The sequence below is a fragment of the Drosophila teissieri genome, chromosome 3R (genome assembly GCF_016746235.2).
Source record: "Drosophila teissieri strain GT53w chromosome 3R, Prin_Dtei_1.1, whole genome shotgun sequence".
NCBI classification, from domain to species: Eukaryota; Metazoa; Arthropoda; class Insecta; order Diptera; family Drosophilidae; genus Drosophila; species Drosophila teissieri.
The window spans coordinates 5,380,722-5,406,381 of NC_053032.1; the positions used below are offsets into that span (position 1 = coordinate 5,380,722).

The 25,660-nt window shown below is 41.6% G+C and overlaps 4 protein-coding genes across 7 annotated transcripts; 1 reads left to right on the plus strand and 3 right to left on the minus strand.

The window, feature by feature from the left end:
* Positions 1-1,388: 1,388 nt before the first annotated feature.
* LOC122622594 (ATP-dependent RNA helicase p62) lies at positions 1,389-9,738 on the minus strand. 4 transcript variants are annotated; one of them, XM_043801170.1, is made up of 6 exons: positions 9,601-9,738; positions 9,102-9,368; positions 5,101-6,219; positions 4,670-4,908; positions 2,618-2,796; positions 1,389-2,307 (listed from the first exon to the last, which is right to left on the minus strand). In XM_043801170.1, exons 1-6 carry the CDS (start codon positions 9,705-9,707, stop codon positions 2,110-2,112), a joined length of 2,109 nt encoding a protein of 702 aa, XP_043657105.1. In that variant the 5' UTR covers positions 9,708-9,738; the 3' UTR covers positions 1,389-2,109. The 4 variants fall into 4 exon arrangements, with proteins under 4 accessions (XP_043657105.1, XP_043657104.1, XP_043657103.1 ...); XM_043801169.1 differs by having other exon boundaries at positions 9,102-9,371; positions 9,601-9,722; XM_043801168.1 differs by lacking the exon at positions 9,601-9,738 and having other exon boundaries at positions 9,102-9,534.
* Positions 9,739-10,879: 1,141 nt separating this feature from the next.
* Positions 10,880-12,564, minus strand: LOC122622595 (low choriolytic enzyme). The gene is made up of 2 exons (XM_043801173.1): positions 12,295-12,564; positions 10,880-11,910 (listed from the first exon to the last, which is right to left on the minus strand). The coding sequence occupies exons 1-2, from the start codon at positions 12,554-12,556 to the stop codon at positions 11,105-11,107; spliced, it is 1,068 nt and encodes a 355-aa protein (XP_043657108.1). The 5' UTR covers positions 12,557-12,564; the 3' UTR covers positions 10,880-11,104.
* A 7,778-nt stretch (positions 12,565-20,342) lies between these two features.
* LOC122622596 (procathepsin L) lies at positions 20,343-21,493 on the minus strand. The gene has a single exon (XM_043801174.1). It carries the CDS (start codon positions 21,443-21,445, stop codon positions 20,435-20,437), a length of 1,011 nt encoding a protein of 336 aa, XP_043657109.1. The 5' UTR covers positions 21,446-21,493; the 3' UTR covers positions 20,343-20,434.
* Positions 21,494-22,361: 868 nt separating this feature from the next.
* On the plus strand, positions 22,362-24,437 carry LOC122620893 (procathepsin L-like). The gene has a single exon (XM_043798566.1). It carries the CDS (start codon positions 22,368-22,370, stop codon positions 23,376-23,378), a length of 1,011 nt encoding a protein of 336 aa, XP_043654501.1. The 5' UTR covers positions 22,362-22,367; the 3' UTR covers positions 23,379-24,437.
* The last annotated feature ends 1,223 nt before the right edge of the window (positions 24,438-25,660 follow it).

Sequence of the window (25,660 nt, forward strand, 5' to 3'; positions counted from 1 at the left end):
GTCTCTCGAATCTGCACTGCATGCCCAATCTCAACATTCTAGGTTTTATAGTTCTTGAGATCTCGACGTTCATACAGACAGGCACTTTAGATGGTCGGAAACGATACCTTCTACCTGTTACGTACAACATTTCAACGAATCTGGTATTCATAGTTTAATAAAGAATATATTTACTTTATAGAGAGAGAACATCTACAAATGCACTTTTTAAACTCTTTTTAGTTTTGAATAAATTTATTGTAATTAACAATTTAAGAATAATGTGTACAAAGATTTATCTCCAGCAAAATAAAATTTTTAATGGTCCATAAATTTAAACAGTTTGTTTTGAAGCCATCATGGCAAGAGGAAGAAGAGAAACATTTTCCAGCACTGACCTAAACAAACTTTTGCATCCAAACTTGATAACAAATTTCCCAAAGTTGCTTCGGCTTTACATATCGCCAATCAAAGCTGCCCCGAACATCCTCTTCGTCCTCCAACCGCACAGCCCAATTCAAGCAATTTAACAAATGACTTCCTTCTCAGCTTGACCGCAACCGCAAGAGCGCGACGTCCCGTGAGCCAGCGAATCGCAGGACCTCCAATCCGACCACATTCACGTCCCCAGCGGCGTCATTATCGGGCCTCAGAAATCGTCCTGCAAATGGGGTAAGTGGACCGATCTGGTCCCAACCATCTAACTAACTTGTCATACCACGGATGGGGCCCATGGACAAAGAAAGGTCGTGGAACCCGAGGAACGAAGCAGGCCATGTCGAAAGTAAATTGGCTTCATTGCGCCTAAATGTGGTGTCAAAAGACACGGACACGTCGGCCGACGGTTCTCCGTGCCGTGCCCATTTCTCTTAGTGCTGCCAACTATTGATTCCCAGAACGCAGTTGAAACTTCAAATCAGAGTAATTGATGTGAATGAAAACCAGTCTGACTACGCTTTCGAAAACGGTTCTAAAGCAAAAATATAAAAAAAATGTACCAGCTATTACGAATTATGAGTCCTGAATTACGATTCTTTAATATTATTTGTCGTTTTCAGTAAATCCTTCCCTAACATTAAAAATTGTTTAATGATTCGTTCCCTAGTACTTCCATATTTTATATAAATTTGAGTCGCGGAAATCAATCTTGGCTAGAAGGCGGCATAGGTGGGCAACTCTTGTGTTCTCACCCGGAAGAAAATACAGCTCTTATCTGGGGTTTTTTGCTGGGGTGACGGAGTCGCTGCTGACACTGCCAAGAGCGACCAAGTCTCGCATTTAATGATGTCCCCGAAAATATTTCTGCAATCACGATTATTTTACACCCGCAACCTTTCATGGATAATGGAATTCCTTTGAGCGACCCAGTCGCTTACAATTCACTTGAACTCAGGGTATAAAACAGCAGATTTGTTGTTGGTTTAGGTTGTAATAGGTATACACACACTTTATTTTTTCCGAAAAATTAAATTGAAGTGAGAAGTTCTCATCTTGTACGTACAGTTTTTCTTTTGTATTTAGTGTCAGTAGTGAAATCCCGTTGGTTTTGTTTGCTTTATTCTTGTTGAGCCATAAAAGGTATCCAAAAGTTAATTTTCCAAAAGTAATTTGAAGAATTTATATATCAAACAATGGTCGCTCTTCATCCTTTGTTCATTGTCATAAAGATGGGACAGACGGGAATGATCCTTCATTCCTCCGCCTCCTCCACTACATCATTATACTCCTCGCGCTACGATTTCATTTGCTTTTAGTTTAGTGATACGTTGCATTAAATTAAGAAATTATCACATGATATTTGAAAATATTTTGCGTTTAAGTAGTGAGTGTTTTTGATGTTTTCAATTGGATTGTGTACCGACCTCGCGGGCAGCGTCAAATAACTTACAAATCATTTAAACATAAATTCGCTATGTTCAAATAGCTCGCTTTTTGTGGTGTTTCATTAAACAGAGTTAAAAGTCTGAATTTAAGTCTGAGAATAACCGTCAGTGGTTTGGTGAAAGTAGTACGAAATCTTAAACTTAAGCTATGAACTTAATGTAACTTAGGACCTAGTGCGGTTTAGTTTAGCTACTGAAATCTCCTGTTCCTATAGCTTCTATTACTGCTCTTCTAATTGTCCGCGATCTAGTCGAAGCGCGAGTGTCTGCCTTCGCCGCCACCGCCACCGCCTCCTCCGAAGCCGCGTCCGTTGCTCAGACTGCCCTTCTTGAATCCACCGCCGCCGAAACGACCGCCACCGCCACCGCCTCCATAACGGGAGCGTCCACCGCCACCGTCGTAGCGCGAGTTGCGGGCCAGATTTTCAAGGGCAGGATTGATTTCCTAAGAATTATAAACAAAAAAAATAAGTATTGTGTCCAGTAAATCGATAAAATGGAATTATAATTTTAGCATTTAGGTGGAAGTTACAAATCTTTTTTTTGGGATCAGTTCGTAAGTCTGCATACCAATTGTAGGATTTGGAATATAAGACATAGGATTTACTTAAATTTTATTTTCCAAACCATAACCAGACGGCAAAAGATATTACAGCTATACATATTAGTATATAAGTGTGTGAGAGTGGTATGCATAACTCATCTGTTTTACTGCCCAATTAGTGTTCTAACTTAATCCCACGCTAATACCTCACCTGATTAGCTTCTCTGAGGACGTCGACCAGAGCCTTGGCTTGCTTGGCATTATTCTTGGTGAAGAAAGCGAAGGAGGTGCCCTTTGTGTTGGATCGTCCAGTGCGACCGATGCGATGGATGTAGTCCTCGCTGTTTTGCGGATAGTCAAAGTTGATGACATACTTGATGCCGTCCACGTCTAAATATGGCCGGGGAAAAGATAAGGCACGCAGATTAGTTTCGAGCTCCTGGCTGTTTTTACTTAATTGGGGTGTATGATTTAATTGACGAACAGTTTTCAAATTGCCAAATGATTTTTCCACTATGCGCGCTCGCTTGCAACAATTTTTAGCGTTTTTCCGAGATGTCTTGAACACTTTGAATACACTTGTCTTTTCTTTTTTCATTTTTTTGTATACGTTAGCAAACTATTGAGTCTATGGTATTTTTGTTTTGTGGGTTGTTTGTATTTTTTTTTTTAGAGAAAAAAAGAAAATGTTTCAAAATGTACGTTACCTTCTTGGTGCTATAAATTGTTTCACTCAATTTTCTCTCAATCAAAATCTCTGATTGGCGTCGCGCAGCTCGTGGTCCAAACTCTCCCCAGAAACAACAAGGTAGCGATCTCGATCGCACGGCGAAGCGGAGAGTTTGTTGCATTGAGCCGCGTGCGCCTCTGACTAAGCTCTCTTCTCACATGGACCATTTGGGAGATGACCACCGAGAGGAGACACGACCATTATATAAAGATTTATCTTATTGGGAGGATTAACAACAACAAGCGGGCCGCCTTTTCGTCCTGGAGCAGTGGTCTTAACTGATGCGGCGGCAAACGCGGTCAGTGGGTGGTGGTAGTGAGCTTTTGGGAGGACGCAGCACCCAGCAGCAGCATCTTCGTCTGGATCCTCGAAAGCACAGACATCTTATCTCCGGATCTCGTCCTCTCTGGTTCAAGCAAATGTCGAGTGTTCTTATTTCGGAGTGTGGTTTGTGTTGTGGATGGTGTCAATGTGCTTTTGCTTGCTTTGTTTTGGCTTTTGCTGTGGCTGTTGCTGTCGACAAGGTGCATGTCCAATTCTAGTGCTTTCTGAAGGGCCAGGCCACCCCGTCAATACTTTGCACGCCGCCTTCCGCCATCCACTGCTGAGGAAAAAGCTGGCTCTCTGATGGTTCGGTTCAGTTGTTGTTGTTGGATCTTTGGTTGATTGGTAGATGGTTTTTGGTTTGTAGATGGTAGTCTTTGGTCGCAAAAACGTATCATATTTCATTCTTTCTCAACAAAAAGTCGGGGACTGCAGAGGCCACATATGATGCATGATGTTGGGGATATTCGATATTCGTGTCTCTCGACCGTCTGAATCTGAGAACTTTTATCGGTCCTTTTGCGCAAGATATCACACAGGGTGTGGTATCATCATATATCATAACAGATCTGATTCTGATGTTGGCAAAAGTCGCTCAAGTCACGAGTGTTCGCAGTGGTCGCCGCTCATTCATTATCCTCCCCATCATACTACCAAAATCGGCCTCTGTAAACGAGAAAGAAACAAGAAAGAGAAAGAGAGAGAGAGGGGAGAGAGAAAGAGGCAGAGAGACACGCACAAAGACAAAAATTGCGTACCAGGTACACCGCAGTGCATATAGATCATACGCATTTCATACATTATTTTAGCAGGGGTTGGGCCGGATTTTGCGGGTGGGGGCGGGTTGCAGGTCAGGGGCAGGGGTGGGGTAAAAGTTCAAGTTGATTATTCGATTTCGGCATTTGGCTTATGTCTAAAAAAAAAACTGTTTCTGAGTTGGCGCGCTCGCTAGATGTGGATAGATACCGGGATATATGTTTCAGTGCGGTTAGGGGATTTGGGTGGTGGGTTTACGGGAATTAGGTTCTGCTCGCAAGTAATGGGTATGTGTAATGATGGGTGATCGTTAAATGCGGTGTTCTCTAGTAGTGATGGTATGTAAGCAATGGCCCTAGCAAGTGTAACCTTATAGCTAGCAGGCCAATCCAAATAATTCTCTTCCGGCCACAAACTACGTTGTATTTTACAACGATGCGAGAACAAACTTACCCAGTCCTCGGGCCGCCACATCGGTGGCCACCAGGATGTTGGACTTTCCCGAGCGGAACTCGCGCAGGACAAAGTCTCGTTCTGATTGCGACTTGTCGCCGTGAATAGCTCCACACCGAACGCCGAAGCTGCGGATAAAACGCACCAGGTTGTCCACGCGCCGCTTTGTCTCCACGAATATGATGATCTTGCCGGGACTCTCGCTAGTGTCATAGATGTCTGACAGGAGGGTCTTTAACCTGGTTTGATAGAAGAAAATATTTAATTACAAAAATGTTATAAAAATAAACTTCTTGGAAATGACTTCTCCAAATGCTAGTGTTAACTAGAAAATTACTTTTAGGATTAAGTCGAAAAATGCTGTATAACTAAAACTATATCTGTATATGTCCACTTAGAGTGCCTAGTTTCCGAAAACAATAGCTACTCACTTCTCCTCCTTGCTGAACTCGTCACAAACGTCCACCACCTGGCGGATGTTGTGGTTGGCGGAGAGCTCCAGCGATCCAATGTTGATCTGAATGTAGTTGCCCAAGAAGTCCTCGGCAAGCTGCTTGACCTCCTTGGGCCAGGTGGCGCTCCACATGAGCGTCTGCCGGTCGGGCCGGATCTGTGAGACGATCTTCCTGATCTGGGGCTCGAAGCCCATGTCTAACATACGGTCAGCCTCGTCCAGCACCAAGTAGGTGCAACGCTTCAGGTTAGTAGAGCCGGCGGAGAGGAAATCAATAAGCCGTCCGGGTGTGGCAATGACGATTTCGCAGCCGCGCTGCAGATCCCGCATTTGGCCGCCCTTCGGGGCGCCGCCGAAGACGCAGGTGTTGCGCACATACGACGAGGAACCGAATTCGGTGGCCACCTGCTGGATCTGTTGGGCCAGCTCCCTAGTGGGGGCCAGCACGAGGGCTATGGGTCCGTCACCCCTCTGCAGCGGCTGCTGGTTGTTGATGTGGACAATCGCGGGCAGGATGTAGCCCAGGGTCTTGCCGGATCCCGTCTTAGCAATGCCCACGAAGTTCGAGCCACTCATGGCGATAGGCCAGCCCTGCGCCTGGATGGCGGTGGGCGCCTTGTAGCCCTGGCGGCGGATCTCCTTCATGACGTAGTCGGGCAGATAGACCTCGGAAAAGTCCTGGATGGGGTTCGGCACCTGTCCGCGCACGGTGATTTCCTGCTCGTCGCGATACCGCTGAACGTCGTAGGGTGATCGGTTAGCTACGTTAGGATGCTCCTGGTAAAAGTCCTTTTTAAAGGGAGCCAGGTTGGAGAAGTCGACCGGGCGCATGGGGAGGTCTTGGCTGCCGCCTCCACCTCCTCCTCGGCGATCACCGAATCCACCACCACCTCCAAAACGGTTGCCGCCTCCGCGATCATCGCGGCGCTTCTCGATACGTCCATTCCTTACGCCGTGGTAATCACCACCGCCACCACCACCGCCGCCGCCTCCGAAGCGATTGCCTCCACCGCCGCCTCCTCGCCGGTCATCACCGCCTCGATCGCCTCCGCGACCGCCACGTCCACTGTGACCAAAGTCGCGATCGTGTGGTGCCCTGGGAAATAACAGAAGAGAATCGATGAGTATCTAATAAAGGAATTAAAATGCTGAAGAGAAGAGAAAAGAAATGCTCATGAAAAGAAATCTGTATCATTTGCAGCTTTTTTCCACTTAAGGTATACTTATTTTTCATAAAATTAATAAATTAAGAATTTACAGTAGCCTTTGCGCCTTTTCTTTGGTATTCCATTCTAAAAAATTTAATTTGTATTGAATCCAATCCAACCTTTACTTCGGTAGGCAAATAAATACGCTAACTGAATGAAATTTGAGCAAAGGAGTTAAATTTCTGCTAACAAAATTTATTTATTTATTTCGATTAAGAATATCCTGCATCACCGAAATTTACTTGGTGTCAAGTATCAAGGGCTTTTGCTTATTCATTAAAATCGAACGACTTCACTTTGTTATTTTACTGCCTCGAATTATGTCGAATCTTTGATAAAATATTCCACTTTGAGCTGCTATGTAACCGGAATTGGTTTAGTTTTTTTAGTATTAAAATCGAATTGTGGTTTGGTTGTAGATACTCCAGTTCTTTCTGAAGATGTTTGGACCACACACTAATATTATTTTGTCATAAACTTTTAAAGTAGAACGAATATTGTTGATTTATGTAAGGTCGGTCGGTATTATCTGTGAGCGATTTCGCGCTGTACATTTGTATAATGAATTCCTCCTTATCTGCCATCTAAAATCATTTTGTGCTGCGCACATCACCCAGAAGCTTTGAGACATACATTTGATTGCTCCGGTATTTTCCCCGGATAAAAGGGGCCTTCGAGAATTAGACCATGCTTAACTGGGCCCATACTTTCCGGCTTGGTGAAGACAGCTGCATTTTCTTTTCTTAAGTATTTCTTTGGCAGCAATTTGGGGAAAAAAACCCGAGTGACTTGGCTTACTTTGCTCGCATGCTGCCGGTTCTAGACGTCTGCCAGTTGGGACTTGGATTTCAACTGCGACTGGCCGACTTGGAAGGTAAGTTCTCGCTTTTCGATTTCTTTCGACGCTGCTAAACAGCTGACATGGAGTTGTGCTACAACCGCAATAAACTTAAATAAAACTAATTGCGTGTTAGGGAAATTAAATAAATTTCGAATAATGCAAACAGTAAAGCAAATTTGATTGACAACAACATGCAATTCGAGCACGGTTACTATTACTCCCACCCACCGCGTTTTCACCCCAGTTTACCAGCCCCAAACTGCGCAACTAAACAACCCCGCGTAAAGAGCTGTGTGTTTATTGCTCTGGAATAATCAACCTGGGGCAGTTTCAGTCAGATCTGGCTAAGGAACCGAATGGGAACTTTATTACAGCATTAAAACTGAGAATAGGAAACCCGTTAGCAATAAATTAGGAAATATGATAAGACCTCTGCAGGGTGTAAATACAATATGCTAATAAATACTGCTTCTAGATGAAGTTGTATTCTAACAATATATCAGCGAAATAATATATTTAACATACTTGAATTGAATTACCAACCACTTTACTATAATAGGAAAAAAATAATAAATGTTTAACTTCCTACTAACCCATAAATTTCCAGCTTATCTGTTTTCTTTAGTAGCTCCATCCTTGGTGGGCATCACTATGGGGTGCTCCATGAAAATCAGCCCCGATCCACTCCCATGTCTGCTCGTCTATTTTTCTGTCAATTTGAACCCCGTACCGCCGTAAACGTATATTTGTAGGACCCACTGGCACGCTAGCATTTGTGCCCAACTAGCGGAGCGGAACGCTCAGAACATTTATGAGACAGCCAAATGTCTTGCCCCTAGTTTCGAGGTCCCAGAGGGCACCGTCTGACTTTCTGTGTGTCTACCTGTCGCTTTTAGACATGCGAAAAGACGAATCGCGAGCTAGCCAAAGGGGGAGCACCTCATCATAATCAATTGGCGTCATTTGACATTTTAGACTAATGGGGCCGTTTATGTGATGGCGAAGTTCGCGAACTGGGCTACTCTATTACCATTCAATGTGTGATACTTGAGCTTCAATCATTATATACTATAATATTGATTTCAAATACACAATTTTCTTTATATAACAAGCACTGTTCAAAATAATTAAATGTTTGCCTATATATATTTTAGAATAACGTTTTAGTAAACATGTTATTTTTAAAGCATTGGATCAAAGAAAAAATAACCAAACCTTTAGCTGGTTTGGGGCTATTTAAGCCCCTTTTACTCCACAAATCAGAATACGTAGTACAGATTGTGGTCAATAACCGTAAGCAGACGTTTTAAATAATTCCTTAAATACCAAAAACATCGCGATATCTCAACAAAACCGCGTGTGAGCGAGGGAAAGAGCGGGATAGAAAGGTATGCTGGCGAGAGAGCAGGATGGCGCGAGTCAGTGACAGCCGCCGACTGTTATACGCACGCACACACTGACGAATCCGTTATACGAGCACGCGAAAATGCCGCCGTCAACAGGCATTCACGCACACAAGAAAGTCTGAATGTGCCGCTGTGTGAGTGCGTGTTCGTGTTCGGGGCATACAGACAAATTAAAATGCTATAAAAAAGCAAACGAAGCAAGAACACGTTTCACAAATCAGGCAAATTCTTTTTATGACGTGCGCTGTCGTTCTTGTTGCTTTTGTTATTCATTTGCGGATGTGGGAGCCAAACAAAAAAAAAAAAAAAACAACAAATAGCTGAAAACCTCACCTCCGAATGTCAAATTTTAGCAAGCCATGTGTTTTTCTCTCTCCCTTCCCTCTCTCTCTCACGCTAATACTAATTACTCATCACCTTACTTCGTAGGTGTACAGAAAAAAAAGGCACGAAGGGTGATAAAATGGCGACAGCGAGTGGAAAAAACCAGCGCATTTCATAAGAAATCTTCGGATGTACTCACATTATTCCTTCAATTTTGATCTCCTCTGTTCTCTCGTCGGGGTCGTTAAAAAGCGATTTCCTTCTCGTCCGCTGCTCTGCTTTCGGGATGGAATCTACGTAGTCGTCTGGGTCTGTTTTCGAACTGTCTCGAAACGCACGCTGCGACTGGACTTGGAGACTACTATGTGTGCTTGGCGACAGTATTATCTCCCGATTCCTGCGACTCCCGTGGAACTGTTGTCGGTGTTCGGTGCAGAGCGAAGAAGAAGAAGCGAAAGTGCCGCTGCTGCTGGTGGAGAAAAGAAAATGGCGACGTTTCGTTATACATCTCTCGGAACTTTTCGGCGAAATCAATAGCAAGTTGCCCCAGCCGCAACCGGCCGGTCTGGGCGTGGCGCCGCCCAGCCGGGGGGATATATATTGCACTAGCTTAAGCATATTCCCGAAGGGTTAGCTACACGGCTGTTATGCTAATGGTGGATATATCTTAATCTGCGCGACATCCGCGCGTGTCTTACCTAACCTCGTCCAAAATTAGAGTGACCCTAGGTGAAGAAGAAAAATCGAGGCAAGGGTCGGTGTGACCGCAGCGCGCTAGCTGTAAAACGCTTTCTAGAGTGACCATTTGGTTTCGAGACTATCGATTGTCGGCTAAATGCCGTGCATTACGTTGGCTGGTACGTTTTTATTATTTAAACTGCTGCTATAACTAACATTTAATGCAATTCGTCGTCGGTCCGTTCTCGTAATCTTGAATATTTCTTAAATTTCGAATTTCTTATCTATCATAACATCGTTTGTGATCAGATTGCTTTATATTGCTTTAAAAAAACCTTTTTTATACGATTTTGCTATTAGCAAAGACTCACCCCAGTTTTCGTTTATTGTTTTATACATACATAATTATAAGGAAACTTACTTAATAATTGCTATTTATTGTTCAATAGTCTTAAAACAATTTTTTTTTCATACTAGAGTTTGCAGTTAACTCCATAGATTCTTATTTTAATTATACAAAGGGGAGATGAACTAATAATTCCATTGTTGAAAATTTCAAAATCGGTTATTTTTGTGGTAAAAGTACCCACCAAGACTTTTTGTCTATTTTATAGTATTTTTTTAAGTTTCAGAGTTTCCCTAAAATTGATAAAATCAAATATATCAGTTAGATTTAATGAATCATATAGGTTGAACGGAATTGAAAAGTAAAACGACTTACTTTTATACGGCTTTTCTTTCGATAATGAAGAAATCGGAAAAATGCTCTCAAGTTTCTGCGATTCTACAGTTCTTCTTTGTTTATAAGCAAAATTCGCTTGAAATGGAAGAATATTAATTATATTCGGAGATAGCTAAAAATAGATACTCTTTTGGAAAATTGGTAATATATGATTGTATGTACCATATGTCATTTACTATTTTTCAGAGAAGGAAGATGTGTCACTAAAAGGTATTATTCAGGCCCCTAATCTTATGCCTTTATTTGTATATATTATTTACTTATTCTTCATAAAACTCCTTTTACTGATGAAATACTATTTAAATGCATGGATCCCCATATCAACTAAATAAAAGAGTGGAATATGGATAGGTGCAAGCAGTAAAGAGATGCTGTAGCAAGCAGTTCACTGCTTTAAAGATGTATGTGAGATGACAATACTTTAAACTAAGAAATTTTTGACACGTATACATATACATATGATCTATGCCCCTTATGGGAAATATTCTTTATTTTTTTATATATCCATTCTAGAAGCATGAGCAAATTCGACTCCAGAATATTTGAATGCATGCACACATATTTCGATCTATCTGTTATATTATTTTCGTCGAACATAACTATCTTCCTTGCCCTACGAGTAATGGGTGTAGATTGGTTAGTTTGGTGGATGAGGCAGCCATGAAAATTTCTTGAGGGCAAATACACTTCGGCAAATGTATTTGTATCAAAGTCGACGAATTAATTAATAAAATATCAAATCAATGTGATTCATAATATTATATCTCTTAGTCTAGTTCCATTTACAGCCCGAGAAGGTGGCAGAAACTGCGGTACATTTTGGCCCTACGGCCCTGCAAGCACCCGTAAAGCTCGTTGATCTTGAGGCAGTCGATCTTGCTTATGGTCTTTCGCTGTCCGATCCTAACTCCAGGTTGTAAAGGGGTCATGGTGGGCTTTTCACCCTTCCGCTTGCTGAAGTAAAACTCACCGTAGTGCATCACGGAGTTGTAATCGTAGTCAAAGGCGTACTTCCCCTTCTTTTTCGACACGAGCTTAAAGTTTTTCCTAAACCGCGGCACAATATTGTCCCAATGGATCTTGACAAAGTTGTCGCGATCTGCTCGGGACTGTTCGTGATATATGCCTATAGCGTGCATGAGCTCGTGCATTATTCTTCCCTCGCTGCTGAAGCAGTGGGCACTGTTTTCATCGGGTCTCTGGAGGGACACCACCTGTTCTCCTCCTCTTCGTCCCACGTAGGACCAACATCCCTGGGGTCCTTCCACCGGCGGTTCGATCAACAGGTAGTCATCTACTTCCCCGTCGTACGGCACAAAGTGCACACATGTTAAGGAGTTGAAGGTTTTCACGGCTTGAATTATAGCCTGTCTTTCCGTATTTGCGTATCGCGGACTTATCTCAAAGGGAATCGTACCATTGGGCCACAGTCGTTTGGGATGTCTCATTGGATTGACGCCTAGGCGAAGGGAGATGTAGGTGTACGGATCAATGGCAATATCTCCTTGAAACAGGCGGGGCATGGTCTCCGGATCGTCGATTCCCAAATCGTCGTCACCAATGTCGGGTCCGTAAGGATCGAATTCATCTGAAAGGGACGAATGTTTTTAAATATTTTGGGTATCAAAACTATTTCAGAAACAGTAAATAGCGTATGGTAATTTCCTGAAATTTGTAGGCCTTCGTATAAATCCGATATTTTAATCTAGAAAAAGCATTTTATTTTCTTTTTGATACTCGCAATGCAAAAATACGGTATTCTTGAAAGATTCCGCAAAACAGAGCTCCAAATAAATATTTGGCAAAAGCATTAATTGTTGAATACTTTTCCTTCGAGCTCCGAAATATACTCAACGCAAAGAGTATATTTCGGAGCTCGAACTAGGTATCTTAAGATCTTCACAACTCAAATCAAACAAAAATGGCCCTTGTGTTTCATGAAGTCATTGGAAAAACTGGGAGTGAAACGAACCTTCCGCCACACTGGTGAACTCATGCTCGAAGAAATCCACTCCAGCTGCAAACTGGCGGACAGGGAGCTTGGCACTTTCACTGAACGGTGGTGCGGATAGCACCACTAGCACCACCATCAGCACCAGCTGCACCTCCACCTGCACCAGCACCACCACTGATTCACTCAACCGAGCACACATTATAGAGCTGGGATTCGCCTTGGCTGTGACTATATTTCCATTCGATCGCTGTTTGCTCACTTTTTCCACGCCATGCCGCATTCAAACCGAACGGCTGCACACGAAATTGGTAACTGAACCTGGCTTGATAGCCCGAGAGCTCAAGCGGCGACCAAAGTCTGCAGTCTTGGCACCTTAATTTATGCAAAATGTGCGAAAATAAAACTAAATAACGCCGATGTTGGGCAGACGCCACGCAATCGGCCGCGTGTAAACAAAACCCAAATCTATCGCCGCGCAGCACCTCACATCCCTCTCACTTTTACACCTATGACTCTCTGATCAAACAGCACTAAATCTCCTCGATGAAGCCCAGCTTAAGCTCTACGACCAGGCCCGGCCGAAACTCTTTGATTAAACCAGGCTTGAACTGGGCTGGACGCTCACGTAATTTAAACCGAGTTAGCGGCTTTGGGCAACGACCATTCAATGATTTTTGGTATGACCTACTACCAAAACTCTCTTTCTGGCCGACAAAGTGCTTTCTCGCTTGCAAATCAACCTTAAGTGTAAAAATATTTTTTTAAAGTATAATTAAGGGACTGCACGCCCACAGTTTTGGATCTCCAATTATTCGTTCTTGAATATACCTTTTTGTTCTTTAATCAAAAAATTCGAGTTTATCGTACTTTTGATGCGGTTCGTTCTTGATTTTATATAGAAAAGCGTTCATTTTTCCCTGAGTGCTCACTTTTGAAAAATGTTTTGATATTTTTTCAAATTTTTTTAGTCTTTTAAATTTCCTTCGATTTCCCAAATATTCTTTGCCACGCCCACTAAACCGCCAGAAACTGTCAGTGTTGATATTTCTACTTCGCACTTCCACTAGCTGAGTAACGGGTATCAGATAGCCGGGAAACTCGACTATAGCGTTCTCTCTTGTTTTCAACTTACTTCGCGTGATATTGTTGTCGTTGGTCAGGCTCACGCTTGCGCTTAAAGTTTGAATACTCGTACAATGAGTTTCGCAAATCGAATTCAATGTTGAATCGGTCTCTACTTTTCCGTCCAACACAGAGTATTTCGAAAAGGCTCAAAGTGCTAGTCAGACCGACTCTTCGAATGATGCATGCCGGTAAATACTCAAATATGAACCCTTAACATCTAGAACATCTAGAATAGATTGCAATGAACTGTTTCTGAGCGAATTACGCAAAGTGTAACTTTTTTCTCACACATTGTATTTCCAAACTTAACGTGCTATTGTTGTAAAGTTGTGATTCTACAATTGGGAATATCACAAACTGACTATATTCAGATCTTTTAATCAAGGTATGTATTGACTTATTTGTTTCGCGTGCAGGCTGCTTAACTGTCTTTCTTAGTGTCTGTCTGCCAGTTTGTCTGGCTTTCTGCTTTCAACTTGTTTGTAATTGTGTTTGTGTCTGCTTGTATGTAGGATGGTTTTGATATGTGACACCTTGGCCTGGAAAGTCGGGCTGCAATGTGCACTTTGCACTTTCTGGGGCTCCAATTAGTCAGTTGGCAGCTTAAGCTGTTAACCCGGAATACCCTATCTCCATCTGGGCGGGGCTTATTTGACAATCTATTTTAATCGGTCATCATTAATTAGGCAAAATTAGTTTTCCGTCTTAATTAGCATAACAACAACAGTTCACGAATCTGGCTCAAACACATCTAATCGCGATAGTCGGAATGAATTTACTTACATGTGTGGCAAATTATGTTTGGATTCCGAAATAGCCAAGTTAATCGAGGGCTTTCGCACAAATTATTCATTTACTCAAACAGAGGTGTGTTAGTGTATTAGTGTACTAGTAGGGAATATTTAATTAAATAATTATATTCTAAGGACATGTTACTCTGTATATTGGATAATTACGTAAATATTACAGTTTGTTTTCTATTTATCTTTATCTTCTGAAACGTTGTACATTGCAAAACTTATTTATGGCTACTCTCTAATGAATGTGCAAGCTCATATTGAGTTACTAGTACACCTCTTAAAGCTACCGGATTCTTTGGCTCTGAGATAAATGTTTACAGCTATTAAGAGAACGCGTTTAAATTATTCAACTTGAAAGAATGAATCAAGGTATTGAATAGCTCGGAGCACTAGAGTTCAAAGAGCAAAGTCGACATCCACATAACACATTGATTATCCGTTTGAAAACCCTTTACTTTCTCACGAAAAATATGCTCTCTAGTTTTCATTGTTTTGCCCGACTGACTGATTGTCAATATGGACTGTAATTGTCATATATCATTGGCCTGCAATCGTAAACCTGTCCTTGCCCCGCCCTACTTTAACCCACTTCGCCCACTTTAACCTATTGTGAGAGTCCACTGCTGAGGGTCTGTCTTCGATTGAGTCCGCCACTTGACTTTATGTGTCAGCTGGGCAATAAAAATGCGACACCGAGTAATTTTGCGCCACACAGGGTCTGTATTAGAAAGAGATACGCCCAAGGAGCAAAAGAGACGGGCGGGATGTAGAGAGAGATGGCGAAAGACTGGCATCAAAGGCAAAACACAAACAATCAAAGCCGAGCGAGCCCAAAGTCAAAACCCAGCGACTAATTCAAAGTTGTCACGTAATAAAACACAGAAACATCGAAGCCAAAAACAATAAGCCACAAAGGCGACAAACAATAAAAGAAATACAAAAACCTAAGAAACAAACGAAAATACTGGAAATTTGCATATTTTTTCGAGGCGAAGACAGCCGGCAACCATCGAAGGCGACAAGAAATTTAACAAAGTACAAATTGTTATTTGATTTGATTACATAATGACGCCACACATACCCCATCATCAGCCTTTTGCAATTTGCATTTGTTTCTGTTTTGTTTTGGTTTCTGTTTTTATTCAGCCCCACATTATTTCGCCTCACATCGGTTTATTTTGACACCAAAAACTGATATCTCCAATTAGACTTGCAACTGAATTAATTGAATTGCATTAAGGCGGTTTCAGTGATTTGTGGCCGAGTTGATAGCAACAATTCGCCCGGACTGCTTTAATCTGCATAATAGAAAGATAATAATTGCCGCTTGCAAAGCTGCTTAAACGGAAATGGAACGGATTTCTTAGTTGAATTTCTGGAGTATTCACAACACCGCATTTATGTGGGGTATTAATTATAATGTTCGCTGAAAGGAAACTTTCCCGCCCTTTGTTTAATTCTTTTGCGCTTAATAAAGCGGATGTGCGAAACTTTTTATCAAGATTTCCACCGCATAAAAAACTTTTAATTCCGCTAATGTCGATTTTGCGATGCTGAAACTTAATGTGGGTGAGTGGAAGACTCCCGATTTACCCCCACCCCCCCAAAGACTCATATTAATTCCTTTCTAGGCGGGCGTAATACTATTGTGCCTAAGACGGCTTAAATGTGAGTTAAAGAATGCGGGAAAAACTTCGATCAACAGTGATGACAACCTAATATTCCGAATCGGACTTCATTTTGTGCAACGCAGAGTGGGAATTGTACTTAATCCCACTAAGTAATTAGAAATAATGAAATTACACAGCACGCTAATATCTAAAGAAATCTTGGTTCAAAAATGGTTCTTTATCATTCTTATTTGATTATTTTACACTACTTACTACAAGTAAGTTACTAGCTAAACAATAAATGTATTTTTCTAAACATGAGAATAAATAAATAAATACGATATATTACATTTCGACGGATATTTCAAAAAATTAATAAAATCTAAGGTTTCATTAAAAGCTATTATTAAAAGTTAAAACAATCTTGTTGTTTTTTTGCTATCCCGGTCAAAGTTTGTTCGTCAATTTTCAAGTGCAAAATTATGAAATTCTGATACTTTAATAACGCCCCCAGTAGCACACTTAAAATCTTTTTGTATACAATCTGTACATTTTTGAAATTTCAATATGATTTTTTTCGCTTTTTATGATTTTCCATGGAAGCTGCGATACATTTATGGCAATTTTTATAGTTTGCTGACATATGATGGCTTTTGAAGGGCGCCTCGGCTTTCTGAATTATTGTGGTTCTGGTTTTCCAGCAAAGTATGGCAAACAATGCTATGGCTCTCCACCAGCCCAGTAATTTTTTTCCTGCCAGATTCGATTCGGGCAAATAAAAAGAAACGCTGTTGTAGGCATTTCCTGAAGTATGCAAATTGGTTTCAACACGGTAAACTGCGAATGCGAAGTGAATACGATAAATAAATAAAAACAATAAGAGAAAAAATCAAGAGAGAACGCTATAGTCGAGTTCCCCGACTATCTGATACCCGTTACTTAGCAGCTAGTGGAAGTGCAAAGGAGGCTCTTTTTGGCGGTTTGTGGGCGTTAGACTGGGTGTGGCAAAAAGTTTTTTTGACAAATCGAGAAATATTTAAAGGCCTAACAAAAATTTAAAAAAAAATAGCCAAACAATTTTTTTTAGTGTGGGCGTGTCAGGTTTGGGCGGTTTGTGGGCGTTGTAGTCTGCATTCCGAATCTCAACTTTCTAGCTTTTATAGTTCCTGAGATCTCGACGTTCATACGGACAGACGGATCTATTGATCCTGATCAAGAATATATATAGTTTATATGGTCGGAAACGCTTCCTTCTGCCTGTTACATACTTTTCAACGAATCAGTATACCCTTTTACTCTACGAGTAACGGGTATAACAATAAGAGAAAAAAAATTACACATCAAAAAAGCAAGGATTTGCATATTGTCAAGAAGGAGAATCAATACTGGAAAAAATTTAATTTTTATCAAGTAGTTACAATAATGCATGAGGAACCAAATAATATTTGAAGTTCTTGTCCATGTAATCAATTTAAATACCTTGTTTTAGAGCAAATGTTTTTTGATAATAAATAATATGAGTCTATATGTGTAACAGTAACAATTAGAAAGTAAATATAGCAATAAAAAGCTTTATGCTCTTCCGAAAACTTGGTCCACTTTATGGAGAAAAGTTCAGTTGCATCTACATATGTATGTATTTAAAATCGTCAAACAAGTTTGGAACCTCATGACAATTAAGTACAATAGAACCCTCCAAAAACATTAATCACTTATTGTGACGACTAACGTTCTTGCTTGAAATTAATTTTCTGAGTGTGTCTCTAGATCTTTTAGTTGCTTGCGTGGCAATTATAAATTATTCACATTGCTAAATTTGTATCATATCAATGTGAGAGTTGCCTGCTGTCCCCAGGGGCTCTGCCACTGACTCCCAGTATCTGAATCTGCCTCTGTCGTATCCCCCTCTGCTTTGCTCTGGGGCAGCACGCAAAGTTCATTTAGATGCATGCCCCCAGATAGACTGGCAGCCATCCATTGCGCCGCCCACTTCGTTGCCCACTTTTAGGCAAATTGCTTGAAATTGTTTGTAGGCCGCAGGGCCGGCAAATCGCCAACTGCTTGAGTCGGAAATTAAAAGCAGCACTTGAGCAGCAGCCCCCGAAACCCCGACTCCCGACTCCCGAGCCCTGACACCCACCACCTACACCTTACGCTCGACTCTCCGATTCACCCGGCTATATGCTATATCTGGCAAATGAATCAGACCTAACCAGGCTGACACCCTGAACACTTAGACCTGGCCATAAATTCAATTTGTTGGCTGACTGCCTCGAGTCCCCTGGCAGTCCCATTCTCAGCTGTACAGGGAGAAAATGTTATTGGTTTTCGAGGAATTGTACAGGCCATTTTTCAATTACAAATATTCACGAATTATGATACGAAAGATGCTCCACAATTATTTATATATAATATTATATATGTGTAACAGCTCTTAAAGCACTATACCGAATACTTTTACTTCCTTTCATAAGCATTTCTTTCTGTGTACGAGTGGTGGCTTCTGCCTCGTCCTGGACACGTGCTAATGCACAAAGCTGGACGCCATTTGTCTCTCACTGCTGCGCGTTTATCACATTTTATCAATTGTCCCGACGTATCCGCTGCTCAATCAGCTGTCCTCTTCCAGGGCAAAGAGTCACAAATATACGGGGTGACGGCTTCGGAGCCAACTGCAGGCATTTAGGGACAAATTAATGACAAATCTAGAATTGACTAATCTGTAATTACATCAAACCTTTAAGGTGCTGGCTCTCCTTCAGTTTGGTTGTAAAACAGGGCTGCCAACACATCATATCATTTTTTTTTATTCTCATACTAATCCATACAGTTCAAAAGAAAAATATCTATCTATATACATAATACAAACAAAATAAATTTTGTATTTAAAAAACAAGAGAGAACGCTATAGTCGAGTTCCCCGACTATCTGATACCCGTTACTCAGCTAGTGGAAGTGCGAAGGAGAGTCTTCAGCACTGCCATTTTTTGGCGGTTTGTGGGCGTTAGAGTGGGCGTGGCAAAAAGTTTTTTAGCAAATCGATAGAAATTTAGAAGACTAATACAACAAGAGAGAACGCTATAGTCGAGTTCCCCGACTATCTGATACCCGTTACTCAGCTAGTGGAAGTGCGAAGGAGAGTCTTTAACACTGACAGTTTTTGGAGGCTTGTAGGCGTTAAAGTGGGCGTGGCAAAAAGTTTTTTGGCAAATCGATAGAAATTTAGAAGACTAATACAAAAATGAAAAAATATCAAAACGTTTTTCAAAAGTGTGGGCGTGGCAGATTTGGGCGGTTTGTCGGCGTTAGAGTGGGCGTGGCAAAATGTTTTTTGGCAAATCGATAGAAATTTATAAGACTAATACAAAAATGAAAAAATATCAAAACATTTTTTAAAAGTTTGGGCGTGGCCGTTTTGGGCGGTTTGTGGGCGCTAGAGTGGGTGTGGCAAAATGAATCGACAAACTTGCGCTGCGTCTATGTCTCTGGAGTCTGTATGCTTAGTCTCAACTTTCTACCTTTTGTAGTTCCTGAGATCTCGACGTTCATACGGACGGACAGACAGACGGACAGACAGACGGACAGACAGACGGACAGACGGACGGACAGACGGACATGGCCAGATCGACTCGGCTATTGATCCTGATCAAGAATATATATACTTTATATGGTCGGAAACGCTTCCTTCTGCCTGTTACATACTTTTCAACGAATCTAGTATACCCTTTTACTCTACGAGTAACGGGTATAATGACTTTTTTCCATTTAATTGTGTACAGAGGGCTTATCTCCATTGACTTCGAGGAACTGCAAGTGCAATGCCATTACTTGGCGATAAGAATTCAATTGGAATTTTAATAGAACACTCTTCCATTATTATTATTATTGCAGAGAGTATATTGATTTCTGTCAGAAGCTTGGAAGGGCGAAGGAGACATTTGCGACTATATAAAGTCTGTTTGTCGGCATGTTCGTCCGTATGTACGCAAGCTAGTCTTTCTGCTGTATAAATCATTTAAAAAAGGTCTTAATTCCATTGCGGAGCGTATACAATTTGGAATTTGTCCGGATTGTACCACTATATAATATGTAGATGCCATAGGACTATAGGGAAAAAACAAAAACGAAAAAATATTTAAAAAAATTCAAAAACTAAATCAAAATCCGACGACGGAAAATGAATTGAAAATAATTGAAAGATCTTAAAGTTTGTTCTTATTTGGTATACGGTATACACCATTTGGTTAATATGTAATTAAAGGGTATATAAGCTTTGGCTTGATTAGCTTCCTTTTTTGTTAAACTTTCGTTTTCACGGAGGACTCTGTGACTCTAACAGAGACCTTAAACTCTGCGTTTTCTTAGTGAAAATTTTTCCCAGTAAGTGTATTTGACTCACAGACTTTTGTCTAAGGAACCCTGATTACGGAAGACTATGGTAATACCATCAACCGGGAAATTTTCCATTCTGCATTTCTGCAGACCCATATGTAATCCACAGTTTTAACTAACGAGACTGGACATCAATAAATTTCAATTTTCGTGCTGTACCATTTAATTTTGGGTACTTTATTTAAGAGGAAGATATGAATTAAGTGATATCACATTCTTCTAAGATTTTATTCAAAACGTGGGATATTGGGGAAGCGATGCCACTCCACACATGTTGTTGGCGTTTCGAGACAGCCTAAAATAGCCGCTTTCTCCCCATTGGATGCCATAAGAGTTCTTAATTACCCAGTAGTCTCCCCACTTCGGATGGGTCCCAAAACCAACTACAAGAACAGAGTGGGTAAGGTCCTTTTTCGAGGATCTGCACGCAGGTATACTAAGTATTCCGCCGAGGTACTGATCGAATTCTTCGTGGAGATGGTCAATGGACACCGCCACGGGTCCAATATTGTATACCACCTCCGCCAGCTCCTTTTCATCGTAGTTACTAAGAGTGACGTAGCCCGCCAAAGTGCCAGCACTGCTGTTGCTGTTCCATAGGCATTCCCCTGCCTCAGGCTCATAGGGATAGGATTCTTTGGTGGCGATGCCATATTCTCTCGTGTAATTGAATGCCACGCTTACCCATCCACCGCTGCAGCCGTTATTCGGATAGGGAACACAGTCCACTAAATGCTTTGGTGAAAGTGGCACCAGTTTCTTGGTCTTCTTAGCCAGATGGGCCTCAAGGACCCCCGAGGTGGAGAAGGCCCAGCAACTCAGGCACTCGGTGCCCTGGTCCCCCACTGCCGATATATAGCCGTACTGCCGCCAGTCGATTCCTCCGGTGATCTGGTCGTACCTCTTGAAGTTCGCAGTCTTTGTAAAGCCATCAGTACTCGGCTCCAGGGGCGCTGGGATCGACGACCGATAACTGAAGAGCACTCTCTGATCTGTGTCGGAGAACTGGTTTATTGCCATCTTAAATCCAACCTTTCCCTGGGAATGGAGCCAGTTGTGCTGCTCCACCGCCAGGACTCTCTGTTCGTATAGCGCCCGGTGGTATCTATCTCTGTTCCTGTACTGCTTGTTGTATTTAGCCTTGTACTGGTCCCACTCCGTATCGCTGACAGCAGCCAAACCTAACTCCACAAGGAGCACAAGTATTATACCTTGTACAACGGGCAGCCGAGGAGTGCCCATTGCGAACGCGTTCAAAGTAGATTTGTAAATAATTTTGAGCTTGACAAACTGGAAATCAAGAGCTGCTCTGGCTGCCTGGTGGGCAGCGAATGCATTATCTGGGGACTTTAATTTGAACTGATAATTGACATTGGGAATTATTAACAGATTACGATTAAAGTAAAATATATATAATTAACATATAACGTTATATTATTTATTTATATGGCCTATGGCTATGAGCCGGTTGTGTTACTTCTAAGCCCTGACTTCTTAGCTCTTAGTAGCTATAGCTAATATCACGTTTTGCTGTCTTCGAGTAATTTGTCTCAGGCCCAGAATAGATTAAATACTTTTGCCTTTTGAATCTAGCAGTTATGTTTACGAGATTACTTTATGTAATAAATAACGACTTTTTTGAGTTTATCTAAATTAATTTAATTAATTTAATTATTATGGAACTATCGTGTGCACTTTATCAGACCATATTACATTGCGATGTTTCCGATATTCCCAAGAAAGACGAAAACGATAGCAGCAAGACGAATTCTAAAAGGAATCGATCCAAAAGAAGAAAAAAGACGATATAACGACGACACGATGAACTGAGGGACACTATTCGACGAGATCTAGAACAAAGACGACGTGGATAAGCAAATTGAACGACTTGAGGGCGATCTGAGCACCGTACTCGAATTTTAACTATGTATTTTATATATAGTATTTATATATGGTCTATAAACTAACTGGTCAAGATTTCTGGCAATGGATGAGCAATAGGGTAGCGAATAGTGGCGGTAATCGACTATAGCGTTTATTCTTGTTTATTTCTTTAAAATTATGTGTAGTTATGAATAAAAATGCATTTGCGTCCAGCACATCATCTCGTGCTCTTCAAGCTGTGAATCAGTTGTAAATCTGCACTGGACATGATCAGTTCGCCATGATCTCCTTTAAGTTGCTAGTACTTCGAGTACTTTTTACTCTGCTTTTCGTGGAGCTCGTGCTGACTTTGGTGACCGATGAGGAGTGGGCGCGGTACAAGGCCAGACACAAAAAGCGATACGGGCAAGAGGACCGATACCACCGGTGGCTATACGAAAAGAGAGTGCAGGCGGTTGCCAATCACAACAAACTCTATTCCCAGGGCAGATCGGGATTCAGGATGGGCTTGAACAAGTTCTCCGACACAAATCTCCGCCCCCTCTACAGTCGTCGTACAGCAATTCCTGCCCCTCCAGAACCGAGTACTGAAGAAGTTACGAAATCGGCGAACTACAAGAGCTACGACCAGATTACCGGAGGTATCGACTGGCGGCAGTACGGCTATATATCGGCAGTGGGAGATCAGGGTACCGAGTGCCTGAGCTGCTGGGCCTTCTCCACCTCGGGCGTTCTTGAGGCCCATCTGGCGAAGAAGTACGGAAAGCTGGTGCCACTTTCGCCCAAGCATTTAGTGGACTGCGTTCCCCCTCCGAACCAAGGCTGCAATGCTGGTTGGGTAAGCGTGGCCTTCAACTACACGAGAGATTATGGCATTGCCACCAAGGAGTTCTATCCCTACAAACGCAAAAACGAAGAGTGTCGCTGGGACCCCAGAGATAGTGCAGGCACCTTGTGGGGATACGTTACACTGACCAGCAACAATGAACGGGAATTGGCGGAGGTGGTGTACAATATTGGACCCGTGGCGGTGTCCATTGACCATCTACACGAGGAATTCGATCAGTACTTCGGCGGCATTTTGAGGATTCATTCGTGTGGAAATACCAAATCCGATCTCAAACACTCCGTTCTTTTAGTTGGCTTTGGAACCCATCCGAAGTGGGGCGACTACTGGATAATAAAGAACTCCTATGGAACCGAGTGGGGAGAAAGCGGCTACTTTAAACTGGCTCGAAATGCTAACAACATGTGTGGGGTAGCAACCCTTCCGCAATATCCTCTTGTTTAAGCGATTCCGAATAATAATTGTCTCCCACACATTTAAGAAACTATCTTGGTACTCCAAAAGTATGAGATCTTAGAAATTAAAAACATTTTTCAAATAATTTAGTTCATTTGCTTTTAGATTGTTATTAAGGTTGTTGTGTTCCATGACATATATATCGAAAAATATCGCCTTGTCTTTCCAAAGCTTTAAATTGTGTCAGCTCATTAAGGTTAAATAGCAGAATGCAGAAATAGTTTATATGCAGATATGTGCTAGTTAGAGGCTTAATTTTGAAATATCATTAAAATTCAAGGCAAGACGGAGAGCCGGATATGATCGCCGCAAAAGGGTTTCCCAAATGATTAATCTGCCAGGTGTTGGGGGTGAGAATCTCCAGGAGCCGGCGGTAATGTCGTTTTGCATCCTTAGATTTGGCGAATTATATTGCTGTGGTTGGCTGCCTCATTTGTCGGGTGTTTCTTAGTCCTGCGTTGGGCGCCAAATCAAATGCGCTGGCAGCGCGGAGCAGCTCTTTCCCCTGGGAGGCATGAATTTGAGTTATGACTGAAGCGGAACTTTTACGGGCCACCGTAAATTTTTGGGGAACTGGCGCTGCCACCGGCTTAATATTCACACCTTTCGCGGGGGATGGCCCAGTTATTTATGCGCACGCATTATGGTTGATAGTGCGGGGCAGGGGTCCTCTTTTCTGGCTGATTGCTGATGGGTCATGGTTTATTATTTACGCTGGGAGATACGGAGACCCACTGCCCCGGATCCTGGTCCCGCTGTTATTGTAATTGAAAGGTATAAATAACATTAGGCTAACAGCAAATAAATTTATGTTGTTTATGCTTTCTATCTCGTCGAGTGTGTTTGTACTCGGGCTTTCCTTTGACCTTTGTAAGCTCTCTTCAGGGCTGTTGCGTGCAGGGGCTAATCGCTGATGGGCCATCCGACATCGAGGACCGAACTTCCATCCGTCCTGGTCGTCCTGGCCGTCCTGGCTGTCGAGCCATCATCTTTCATCAATTTATTGGCGTTTCTGGGTCCCACCGTGCTGGGCCGGCGGTTTTTATTATTTACACTACACATTGATTACTATTATTATTTGTCTGTCTGGCTCGGGGATACGCTCCTTATCGCTTATCAAATTCTATTTGCCGCCCTCTGCACTTTTCGCTTGATTATGTCCATTTCTGGACCTCATGTTATTTATGAACTTACGACGTTTGCCACGACCTCAAGGTATTTTTCAAATAATAAATATTCCCTTTTCGGGTTTGCTTCTCTGTCTATTTACCTATTTACAAAAATTGGCCTGTCAAGTTTATTGGCAGCGTATGAATACATAAAATATTAAGTATACGTACGGATAATGATTGAATACTTATTTTTTGCCATGTACATTAGTTTAATTTTAAAGTGAAATAAATTGAAAAATAATATAGTTAAATCTGTATTGAAGAAAACCTATAACCTATAAACACATGCTCTTCCGAAAGTATTCTCAGGGGAATCTCCTCATATATATTCAATATTCAAGTAATATTTTCCCTCTCTACTCGTCTATATCTCTCTTATCTCCTTTGCATAAAAGCATTTTTTTATTTATTGCATTTTTATAATTGAATTTGAATAATAAATAGACACAGCACTTGGCCAACAAGGCAACTTGGCTGGAATGTCTGTCTGTCCATTTATTTGTGTGTATTTCTGCGAGCGTGTGTCTGTCGCTTTGTGGGTTATTAAATTATTGTTGCTTTTCTTTCGTTGTGTGGGGACTAGACAGGCATGCAAATACAATAAATGTATTTAAAATTGACAAATGGTTAGCAGCATTTGTTGTTGGCATTGCTGTTAGCTTTGTTAAGATTTATGTTGAGGGAAACAAAAATTCACAAACATGTATGCAATTGTATAAATTAAGCAGAATTCAATTGAGCGAGTGCGACTTAAGGATTTCACATGCATTTTATTTGAACGGCTTGAGCAGGACAGTGCCATATATTTTGATTTGTTTTTGTATTCAATTTAAGTTTTAGTGAATTTGACACTGTTCTAATCAAGTCACTAAATTGAGTTTCTCAATTACTAACAGACCCTAGGGTCTAGTGGTAATTATGTCAATTACTCGTAAAGTAAAAGAGTAACATGCCCGTCCGTCCGTCTGTCCGTCCGTATGAACGCCTCGATCGCAGGAACTATAAAAGCTAGAATGTTTAGATTAAGCATGCAGCTTCCAGAGACAAAGACGCAGCGCAGGTTTGAAAAAATGTTAAATTTTTTCCATTTTATTATTC

Coding starts and splice junctions, on each gene's coding strand:
- LOC122622594 (XM_043801168.1), bottom strand. CDS start 9,520: ATGCTTAAGCTAGTGCAATATATATCCCCCCGGCTGGGCGGCGCCACG. Junction 4,909..5,100: donor GAGTTCAGCAAGGAGGAGAA/GTGAGTAGCTAT, acceptor CTATCAAACCAG/GTTAAAGACCCTCCTGTCAG. Junction 2,797..4,669: donor TGTGGCGGCCCGAGGACTGG/GTAAGTTTGTTC, acceptor GGCCATATTTAG/ACGTGGACGGCATCAAGTAT.
- LOC122622595 (XM_043801173.1), bottom strand. CDS start 12,556: ATGCGGCATGGCGTGGAAAAAGTGAGCAAACAGCGATCGAATGGAAAT. Junction 11,911..12,294: donor GTTCACCAGTGTGGCGGAAG/GTTCGTTTCACT, acceptor CGTCCCTTTCAG/ATGAATTCGATCCTTACGGA.
- LOC122622596 (XM_043801174.1), bottom strand. CDS start 21,445: ATGGGCACTCCTCGGCTGCCCGTTGTACAAGGTATAATACTTGTGCTC.
- LOC122620893 (XM_043798566.1), top strand. CDS start 22,368: ATGATCTCCTTTAAGTTGCTAGTACTTCGAGTACTTTTTACTCTGCTT.